Source organism: Ochotona princeps, chromosome 2 (genome assembly GCF_030435755.1).
Source record: "Ochotona princeps isolate mOchPri1 chromosome 2, mOchPri1.hap1, whole genome shotgun sequence".
In the NCBI taxonomy this organism is placed as follows: Eukaryota; Metazoa; Chordata; class Mammalia; order Lagomorpha; family Ochotonidae; genus Ochotona; species Ochotona princeps.
The window spans coordinates 110825817-110837100 of record NC_080833.1 but is presented as its reverse complement, the minus strand read 5'-3'; the positions used below and the strand labels follow the sequence as shown (position 1 = coordinate 110837100).

Genomic DNA, 11284 nt, shown 5'->3' with positions numbered 1-11284 from the left:
CAAGAGGATGCTGCCTAACACATACTAACCCCAAATCTACCTAATCTGCCCCCACAAAGTGAAGGTAACAATCTACTGAAGGTTGAGAAAGCCACTGCTTTTCTAAAGACACATGCTTTACAGAGAAATCATTTTTTAAATGGATGACTGGAAATGGTTCCATATTGTGACTTTTTTCATTACCATAAGCAACGTCTTTCACCTTTTAAAGCTTTTGTCTGCACACTTGAAATAATAGGACACAAAATTTTAAAATATTTTTTTAAGATTGCTGTTTGTTTGAAAGACAACAGAGCAACAGGATCTTCCATCTCCTGGTACATTTCTCAAATGCCCATAACTGCCAGGACTGGGCAGGCTGAAGCCAGGAGCCTGAAACTCAATGCGGGTTTCCAACATTGGTGGAAGGAACCCTTGTATTTGAGCAATCACCTACTGCCTCAGCACATTAGCAGGAAGCTGGCCTAGGAAGCAGAGCCAGGATGGGAACCCAGAGCAGTGTCCTAACAGCTGCACCAAATACCTACTGTTAGATCTATTTTTAAAATCTAAATGAAGTTTCTCATGGGTCTGAACTCATGATAAGATGCAACATCTTCCAATCAGTTAGACTGTTGACTTAAAAGGTAAGTTGACTTTTTGAATCTCAGTTAAAAACGTTCACATGGTTGGTGTCTCATGATTTAGTAGATGCTATCCAAGACACATTTTTTCCAGTTGAATGTGCTATTTTCTGACAAGTTATCTTTTCTAGTTATGACAGTCATTAGTAACTTATGAGTGAAAAAAATTTATTTTTATTTCTACCTTTTCATATTTTCACATTAGGGCATGTAACTGTTAAAAAGACATTTGTAAAAACAATTTGGCTACCACTGGTCAGTCACCACATTCATGAGAATGCTTCTGTAGAGGGCTCATTCAGCAGCAATTTGGACTGCAGCTTCAAATTCAGGCCAGTACCCTTGTCTTTGAGTTGCTACCTGGGGTTGCTGGAGATGGGCTGCAGGCAGCAGGTTGGATGAGTCTTACCTTATGCAATTTGGGGAAAGCTCCTGGCTCATAGAAGGTCATAGATACTTAGTAGTTTTCTTTTTCCTCTTGCTATTTTAAACAAAGATTTTATTTTGTTTTTACTGGGAAGACAGATGTACAAAGACAAGAAAGACAGAAAGAGCTTCCATTTGCTGGTTTACTCCCCAAATGACCATAATGGTCAGAGCCAAGCTGATCCGAAGCCAGGAGCCAGGTGTCTCCTCCTGGTCTCTCACATGGGTGCAGGGTCCTAAGGCTTTGGGCCATCCTCAACTACTTTCCCAGGCCCCAAGCCTGGAGCTGCATGGGAAGTCGGGCAGCTGGGCCAATATGGGATCCCTGTGCTTGAAGAGGGAGGATTAGCTATTTGAGCCATTGTGCTGGGCCCTCCTACAGCTGTTTCTATACTCACTCCTAACCTGGTGAGGGTCTCTCAGAATTTCACCAAGGTCTAAGTGGTAAATTTACATACATATGATAGGCGCATTCTCAAGAACAGTCTAGATGGTGGGAAAAGGAAGGAACGTAGGCAAACACACCACAGCCAATATTTTATAATGGCAGTTACCAGAGGTCATTTCCAGTCCTAAGAAGTCCTCTTTCGGCTTTATTTGTAACATGGCCCAGGTTAGAATCAAGGTTCTGCCGCAGTAGTGAGTGTTACAGCGGCAAGCGCCACAGTCAAGCTCCTAACACTCACGAGAAAGGCGGCGGCAGGCTTTTTTTTTTTTAAACAATAAGGTTAGAGGAGAGGTGATGAGCGGTGGTGAGAGGGTGAAGTCAGTGAGGGCAAACAGGTAAAGACCCTACACCACGGTAAGGGCGAGGGGCGCCGACACCGCGAGAAGGGGCAAAACAAACAAACAAAACAAAAACAAAATAAAACAAAGGGAAGCGACAGAGAAAGCGGCAAGGACCGCGCGAGCTTCCTTGCAGGGGTCGGGGCAGGACTAGGCCAAGCCGGGGATCCGTCGGAGCCGGCAGAGACCAGCTAGGCCGTGCCGAGGGGCCGGTGTCTGTGGTGCCGCGGCGGGAACCTGCCGAGGGGCGGCAGAAAAGGGTCGCAGGGGGCCAGGGCGCACTGTGGGGCCTGGCGAGTGGCGGGCAGGCGGGCAGGCGGGCAGGCGGGCGGCAGCCCGGCGGCCGGACCCGGCAAGGGAAGGGAGGACGGCTTCCCGCTCCCGTTCCCGGACGCCGCGGCGCGAGGGGAAAGGCAGGCCGGCCGGCGGCGCGGCGAGGAGGAGGAGGAGGAGGAGCCTGCGGCCCCGCCCCCCGCCGGAGCGAGGGAAGGAGAAAGGCTCGCGGGGAAGGAGGAGGGAGGGGGACGCGGGGAGGGGGCGGCCGGCCGGGCCTGCGCCCGAGCGAGCGGCGAGCCGAGGGGGAAGGGGCCCGGAAGGAGGCGAGCGCGGCCGCGACGCCGGGAGTCGGACGGCCGCTCGTGCCGGCCTGCCGTCGTCCTTCCCACCAGCTACGCCTGAGCAGGGAGTCCCGAGCGGCCGCCGAGGCCGGAGCACGGCGGTCGGGCGGCGGGCGAGCGGGTGAACGGGACCGGGAGCCGGAGGCCCGGCCGGCGTCCTGCGCGAGGCACGGTGGGCTCCTGCCTGTGAGAATAGGCAAGGGGCGGAAAGGAAGGCAACACGGAGGCCGAGAGCAACGAGACGGCCGGATTTTTCCAGGAGGCTGGTCTGCAGGAAGAGCCCACTCGGAACTCCAATCCACAATAATAATCCAAACGAATCATAAGGAGCAGTTTTTCTGGCCGGGCGAGATCTGAGCGAGGAGAGAGACAGAGAAGGGGAACGGGAGGAAGCGAAATCTCTGTTTCATGGAGGCTGAGGCGACAGAAATTTTCGGAGTCTGGATGTGGAGGAGCAAAACAGCAGAAGTAACTCAGGAAATTTTCTTTCAGAAAAAGGCCGAACGTAGGCTGGGTCTGCGAATCAGGCTGGGCTAAGTGGAGGAACCTGCAAGTTTAAAGGCAAAAGAAAGGGAGAGGATATTTTCAGGGATCTGCTTTGGTTTGTGGTTAATGCTACCATCTTAAAGGTAGAAAGCGTTGCATTTCAGGTGTTCTGTGATTTTTGTTTTGTTTTGTTTCTGTGTGGGATTTGCATATTGGCTCATTTCAGAATTTCAAAACCTTTCATGTAAAAGCTTTTTTTTTTAAGTGAATTCACAAATTTTGGTTTCCAAGGTTGCACTGGACTTGGAAGGAGTGCTGTTGTGTACATACTATTGTATGGCTTTATTTATTATTATTTCTTTTTTACTGTTTAAATCAGCTGGAAGATTTTTTTTTTTTTTGAAGTGCTGTTTTGGATTTATTCTTTTTTTTTTTTTTTTTTTTTTTGCCTTCCATGCCCTCAGATATATTTGCTGTTATCATCTCAAGCATTGAAGACCTGAAAATTATTTTTTTCCCCTTTAGAGCTTCAGGCTGTCTTGCCAACCGAAGGACAGCTGGAGTAAAAGGATGATAGTTATCTGTGCGTTGCAATGAAGACATATTTTGAAGGCGCATTCTTTCTGTGATTCATTTTTTAGCTCATAGTGCTAACCTTGAGGAGGTTTGTGGTGAGGTTTTTGGTTTCCAAGAAGGTCATAGTTTTTCCTCTTTTTCTTTTTTTCTCTCTTTTTTGGGGGGGGTGGGGGGTGGGGAGGAAGAAAGCAGACCATGTTAACTGGTAGAAGTAGAGTGGAGCTTCAGTTGCCAGGGTCCTGAGAACTGGAAGAAAAAAACATTTTTTCAGTCTTCGAGTTGGGAGGCGTCCTCTCGCTTCTCTTGAAAATTGTGAGTGGACCAGTCCTAATCACGACACCGAGGCTGCGGGATTCTGGAACCGTGGAGACAACGAGAAACCATGAGTGTAAGATTGCCCCAGAGCATAGACAGGTAGGTGTGCTGAGCGTTTGGTTTTGTTTTGTTTTTTTTTTTTTTTTTTCAGCCCTGGCTGAGGGAAGGCTGGGAGGGGGAAGGGCGTTGCATTTTGTGAAAGGGTTGCAGTAAACGGCTGTGTGTGGGAATGGTGGGCTCGCCGCATTGGTCTCCGGGGACTGTCCGCATGTGTGTTTGTGTTCCTTCTGTGTGTGTCCTCGTTCAAAACGTAGCCCCTGATTGAGTGTCTTTTGAATAGAAGCAATAAACAGGGACGCCCTGAGAGAGGAAGGGGAGTGATGGTGGGGGGAAATGGTTTCAGTGGCTTTTGACTTTTCCAGGGTAGAGGCTGATTTGGGTCTCTCTACTTGCCAGCCCAGGGGTAGCAGGGAGACACAGGCTTTGGCACGTGAGCCCCTTGTGGTGGATGGCAACCGGCTTTAGGTATTGGAGCTGCTGGGGGAAGGGCCTGGCAGGGGCGTGGGCCTCTACCAAGCTGGTTGTTATGGAATGGTGGGGCTTGGCAGAGGGGTGGATCTAATGTCTAGAATAGAGAGGATGTTCTTTTAAGATGGGACAGAAAACACCTTTGCCACCTATAAAGGTCTGGATTTTTTTAAACCAGTAGCTCGTTTGGCCCCAAACTGCTTAGGCCACTTTAGAATTTCCTCCCCTCCCAGCTTGGGGTTTAAATTGAGAACTGCCAGCTGGCTGATGCTCTAGGTTTAATCTTCCAAGCCGTTCTTAATAAGCTTGACTCTGCAAAATGGATCTTCCCTCTGCTGAGTGCCGGAAGGAATTGTTTTGGTCTCTTAGACTTGGTGGGCAGAGGCACTGGCCCTCATAGTCAGAGCACATGACACCCCTCCCCCACCGAGGTTCTCTACTCTTCCCATTGCTGGCAACATTACAGTGTGATTATAATTCTTCCCTTCAAAGGATTGGAACAACTTTGTAGAGTATCTGCCTTTTCACCCTCCCACCTCCTACCCCTCCTAGCCCTTCCCTCCTTGAGAATCCTGAGGGGGTGTTTTATGTTTCATGGGTGCTGCACATTTCCTAAAAGGATAGGCAAGATGGGAAATTAAAAGACTGAAGAAGCAAATGAAAGAACTGGGCTTGGATAAAGTATTGTTGCAGAGATAAGAAAAATCATTGCAGGGAGCAATTGTTTTTTACCTGTCCAGTTAACCTTTGGTTATCCACGCTAACTTCCATTGGGCTGTGGAATTGTGGCCTAAATTGCATATAATCTCTCTTTCTCAAATATTAATCTCTGTATTGCCTCAGAACTCCCAAATGGACAGGCAGCCCCTCAAGGGATCATGGGGATTCTGATGCACCCTTCCACCACCATCTATTAACCTGTCTGCAGTGTTACGCTAGAAGGGGGAGGACTGAGACATATCGACAAAGAGTTGAAATGCTACCCTGCTTCCCTTCTTATCTCCATGGAGTTTGGGACTTAGCACGCTTGACTCTGCAAGGTTTAGTTGATGAACTACTTCTGTGAATTCAAGGATATGAGAAGATTGGAATCTGGGTGTGGGGAGTGCTAGGAGGAGAAGACAAGTATAAATTCCTGTATTGATGAAAGATGTCCTCTGAGAGTCCGGAGATCCTCACAGATACTGCGCTCAGGAATTTGTGTGGCATGTTATGGTTTCCTAGGTGATTTTATACGACACCTTTCAGTATTTTCATGAGAAACATCAGAGGTTATTCCCATTTTACACAAGGGTAAACTGGCTTTAGAGGTTCCTTGGCTTGCATGCTGACGGAATTTGGACTTGAAATTGAATCTTTTTTTTTTTTTTAAGATTTATTTATTTTTATTGGAAAGGCAGGTTTACAGAGAGAAGGAGAGACAGAGAGAGAAAGATCTTTCATCTGTTGGTTCACTTCCCAAGTGGATGCAATGGCCTGATCTGAAGCCAAGAGCCAGAAGCCATGAACTTGTTCTGGGTTTACAGGGTGCAGGGGTGCAGGGTCCCTAGGCTTTGGGCCATTCTCTACTGCTTTCCCAGGCCACGAGCAGGAAGTTAGAAGGGAAGTGGAGCAGAAGGGATACAAATTGGCATTCATATGGGATCCTGGCGCTTACAAGGCAAGGACATTAGCCACTAGACTACCGGGCTAGCCCTAAATCAAATCTTTTGATTCTGATTCCATGGCTCTTTTTTTTTGCTCCACCCTATCTGACTGGGTTTGTGTGCTAGTCCTCTTAAAGTGAGGGAGAGGCCTATTTTGCCTTGGTTTAGCAGGCTATAAAGATGTTCTTCATCATTCAGGACATTGCTTCACCTTGTGTGTAACCATCCTGGGGCTCACCTGTCATTTCTGTAGTTGAAGTACCGTTGTCTTCTGCGTGACTGTGAAGCTTTGCAGAGTGAGAGTGTTCCTCACCTTGACCCCTGGCTAAGTCTCTTCCCCACCAAGAGGGTCGGTCTAGGAGCCAGATGCATTGTAACTCTCTCTAGCCAACTGTGCTGATCTTGCTCCTTTAGCTAGAGGGCCATTGAGATGGACCTTTGGCATCCTGGGCTTAAGACTGGATTTTACATAATTCTTTGTCTTACAGTGTACTGAATGGAAAGGAATACTGCAAGCTTTGGGGTCAGAGATTCTGTTTCAGTGTAGTAGCTTATTGTGTGAAGACCATAGTGTAAGGTACTGTAAATGTCTTACTCACAGAGAACACATAGTCTAGTAGGGGAACTAGGAAGTATGACTTCCAAAAACCACTCCAAAGCAACACTATCTACAAATTCCAGGAAAGCAGAAAATGTGATTTGCTTGTGTTACAGCCTATATGCTAAGTGCTCAAGAAGTACTTGGGAATTGAATGTGGAAATAAGTGAGTGTATCAGCAAGATAAATACTTTCGTTTTATATTGTTTCAACATTCATGTTAATGTCAAGTATTGTTAATAAGGTCAATTCGAGAAAATTTCCTAGGTAATGTGTTTTTCCTAGGAGAGTGACATGACGGAGGATCATAGGTTTGGAGAGGTTGTGGCTTCAAGTAGACTTTGGAACAAGTATTCAGCCATCTTTTATCCCTTTCCCTGTGTTGGAGAGTGTCTCCTGGGTCCATAGACAGCATGACCTGTTTGCAACTCCTCTTTATCTTTCAGTGTTAATTAGTTGTAGCTAAAAGTTGAGCTATAATGTAGCTGTTCACATCCCTTTCCGTTTCTGTCCATGGACAACTTATTCTTCTTTGATCTATTTTGTCTTTAAGGGTTTCTAAAAAGGTATTTGGTGCTGCAAACAGATAATGATGCTGAGTTATTTTTTCAGGAGTGGTAATGAGTTTTGCTAAACCATTTATATCTGTTTACCTTATTGCCCATGAGAAATCTTTTTGGGTTGACCATGTGGTTTGGAATTTGCACCCACCAAGCAGTTTCTGTCCATGCAAAGGTTAGCTCATGTGAAGACCAAACCAGACACAGAAGTATTGCAGTTAGGGCAAGAGATCTTGGTTTGAGCCCTGGCATTTTTTTTAACTGTGTGACCTTAGGTAAGTCATGTGCCTTCTCTGGCTTCTTTATAAGCATAAAGCAGTAGTAGTTGATTTATATGAAATATTTTGCAGTTCACATTTTTATATAGTAGATATTTGAGGATTAAAATGTTTATTGCTTTTTCTCTAATGGAACTGTTAAAAGGAGAAAATTAAATGACTATATTTCAAGTTACTTTTTAAACTGTAAACATATGAATTTGGGGACTGGCCTGATAGCTTAGTACTAAATCCTTGCCTTGCATCCACTGGGATCCCATATTGGTGCTGGTTTGTCTCCCAGCTGCTCCACTTGCCTTCCAGTTTTCTGCTTGTGGCCTAGAAAAGCAGTTGAGGGTGGCCCAAAGCCTTGGGATGCTGCACCCATGTGGCAGACCTGGGAGAGGCCCCTGGCTTCTGGCTTCAGATCAGCTCAGCTCTGGCCATTGCAGCCACTTGGGGGAGAGAATTAACATATGGAAGATCCTTCTCTCTGTGTCTCCCTCTCTGTATATCCACCTTTGCAGTAAAAAATAAAATGAAATTTAAAAAACTATATTCGTTTGAGGTAGTAGATTCTTTTCTTTAGAATTTGTTGATTTGAGAGGCATAGTAGCAGAGATCTTCCACAAACTGGTTCATTCCCCAGATGGTCATAACAATGCTTCCTTCTCAGGAAGCTGTATCAGAAGTAGGGTAGCAAAAATAAAATAGAAAAAAAATATATATATATATATATAAAAGAAAAATAGTGTAGCCAGGACTCAAACTGGTGTTCTGGGATAGGATGCTGGCATGGTACGCAACATCTCAATCAGCTGAGCCAAAATTCTGGCCCCAAACTCCTGGATTTGATTTAGCTTCATGCACTACTTTCTAAGCCAAGTAGCCCAAAACCAATTAAGGGTGATCAAAAGAACTTTCCATTGTTTTGAAGAATTTAAGTAGGGTGAACGAACAGTCCTTATTGTTGCAGAAGTACACAAGATAGGACCGGCGCTGTAGCAAAGTAGTTTGAGTGGCCACAGTGTTAATGCCAGCATCCCGTGACCCCAGCTACTGCAGCCGTTTGGGAAGTGAATCAGCAGATGGAAGAAGTCTCTGTCCCTCCCTCTTTCTCTGTAATTGCCTTGAAATTAAAATTTAAAAGAAAAAAAATATACAAGATTAGAAATGGTCAGATGGGGGTGATAGTAAAATACTAAAGAAAGTAAGCAGAGGAGTGTTACTGAGTCACCTTCCCAGGAATTCTGATGAATGAGACATCTGCCTTGGCTCAGTTAGGTGACTTTCAGGGATGGGGGTGGAGAAGGTTTGTTTTGTGATCTGTATTTCTTGCCTTAAATATGTCTAGACTCAGTAACTGTTCCCTGTCAGGAATTTCTGTTTGCCTTGGTTTCTGGTCCTGTTTGAGCTGTAGGACCAATTAGTTCCCAGACCTTTGTTCTCTGCAATGCTGAGTCCTTTCCAAAACGTACCATGTTTCCATCTAGGGATCTGAGATGAGAGATGGCAGTGGATTTGCAGATGAAACAATTTGCGATTAATCACCATTATGAACAGGAATCAGGAACCAGCTAAGCTTAACATACTCAAAAACATTTCTGAGAGAGCTATCCTTTGATTAAATACATATTTTTTTTTTTACTTTTTTTTTTCATAGTCAAGGAACTGTCAGGGTGTCTATTCTCATTCAGGTGTAGGTGAATACATAAAAATATGAAAAATTTGGGCCCAGCATGATACCGTAGCGGTTAAAGTCCTCGCCTTGAAAACGCCGGGATCCCATATGGGCACCAGTTCTAATCCCGGCAGCCCTGCTTCCCATCCAGCTCCCTGCTTGTGGCCTGGGAAAGCAGTTGAGGACAGCCCAAAGCTTTGGGACTCTGCACCCATGTGGGAGACCTGGAGGAAGTTCCTGGCTCCTGGCTTTGGATTGGCTCAGCTCCAGCCGTTGTGGCCACTTGGGGAGTGAATCATCGGACGGAAGATCTTCCTCTCTGTCTCTCCTCCTCTCTGTATACCTGCCTTTCCAATAAAAATAAATAAATCTTTTTAAAAACATGAAAAATTAAAATAGATCTTTAGAAAATGTAAGGTTTTGTAATGGGCACTTAGCTAATCCTCAAATTCATGCAAAGATAAAATGGCATTCTGGAAGCTCAGTGTCTTGTTGTAGAGTTCAGAAACCAATGCTTATGTGTTCCTTGCTGCTGTAAATATCTCGGGTTCTGAATCATGTGTATGAAAAGGCTTTGCTAATGGTGAAGTTCAGAGCTGTTGCAATCTATTGAATGAATCTCCCTCCTGTCTTTATAGTGACACTACACTGAGCCTCCATTTTATTGGTTTATTGTTTTAAAACTCAATTGGAAGATTTATCCTGCAGTTTAGAAACTCCTTTTCCTGTGGATGATGTGTTCCTTTTTTTTTTTTTAAAGATTTATTTATTTTATTGGAAAGGCAGATATATAGAGTGGAGGAGAGACAGAGAGGAAGATCTTCCGTCCGATGATTCACTCCCCAAGTGGCCACAACAGCCGGTGTTGTACCAGTCCGAAGCTAGGAGCCAGGAACTTCTTCCGGATCTCCCACTCGGATGCAGATTCCCAAGGCTTTGGGCTGTCCTCGCCTGCTTTCCCAGGCCACAGGCAGGGAGCTGGAAGGAAGTGGAGCAGCTGGAATTAGAACTGGCGCCCATATGGGTTCCCGGCATGTTCAAGGTGAGGACCTTAACCATTACGCTATCGTGTTGGGTCCTATGCGTTCCTTCTTTTTTCAATCACCTTAGTGGGAAAAGACTCAGGCATAAACCTTGCTAGTGGCATCCAAGGTAACTCTTTTCACCCTGTAGTGCAAGTAGACTGAAAAATTGATAGTACTGGTTTAGAAAAGAAAGGTATGGCTTGTTAAAGTCATGTTAGAGGAGCTTTGTCATTCTGAGGGAAGAGCAGTAGCATCCAAGTTACAGACTTGAATGGCAACGCCAGTTTTACCCTGGTGAATGACCTTGGAAAGGGGCTTACCTGCTCCAGTTCTCTGTTTATCTAGAAAAATGCATGAATTAGGCTAGCCAACCTCTAGAATTTGATTCCTTCTGGAACCTGGGAAAATAGAGTGCCTTTCTTTCAGTGAGCCAGATTTTTTTTCCCCCCACAGGAATCATTATCTGACCTTCCTTAAAACCAGTGAAAATCATAGTTTGTTTTATTTATTTATTTATTTATTTATTTTTGCTTTTTTTCCATATTTTATTATTATTTTTATCATTTTATGATACAGTTCCATAGGCTGCTGGCATTTCCCTTATCCCAGCTCCAATCCCCACCCCACCTAGTTCCTGTATATCGTTACTAAAGTATAGTTCTTCATACACATTCATATGTCCATCATAGCGACCATGGACAATAGTAGAGAGTCCAGAATCCTATTGTCAAGATATAGTAAACAGTTTCATTGTAAGTCCATCTTTGGAAGTGAAATGCATACTGCATTGTCCGCTGCTTTCCTGTGTCTGTCAGTCTCCAGGTACCCCTGTGCTGTTGTTCTGTCCTCTCCTATTTCCTGGAATGTGTCCTCTCTGCTTCATCCTGATTAAATGTTTCTGCATCTGTTTAAACGTGTCCTAACCCCTTTCTGCCATCTTGATTCTCCTGAAAATCATAGTTTTAAAAGATCAGGGAACAGAAGGGCTGCCTGTTGAATTAGGAGAGGAAAATGGAAGTACAGAGATAACGGAAACTGGCGGAGGAACTGAGAAGTCTGTGTGCCATAACAGGATTGGAGTGATTTGGAAGATTTTTTTTTAAGGATTTGTTTTATTGGAAAGGCAGATGTACAGAGAGGAGGAGAGACAGAGAGGAAGA

At 45.1% G+C, this 11284-nt stretch overlaps 1 protein-coding gene across 13 annotated transcripts in view; it reads left to right on the top strand.

The window, feature by feature from the left end:
* The first annotated feature begins 2361 nt into the window (after positions 1–2361).
* ARHGEF11 (Rho guanine nucleotide exchange factor 11) overlaps positions 2362–11284 on the top strand; it is a 129433-nt gene continuing 120510 nt past the window's right edge. For 12 of the 13 annotated variants that reach the window (XM_058660464.1, XM_058660462.1, XM_058660461.1 and 9 more), the window contains exon 1: positions 3502–3928. In XM_058660464.1, coding sequence (XP_058516447.1) covers positions 3897–3928 — 32 coding nt within the window. In that variant the 5' untranslated portion in view covers positions 3502–3896. Of the gene's footprint in view, positions 3929–11284 lie in introns of all 13 variants that reach the window. The other variant, XM_004589048.2, reaches the window with a different exon arrangement.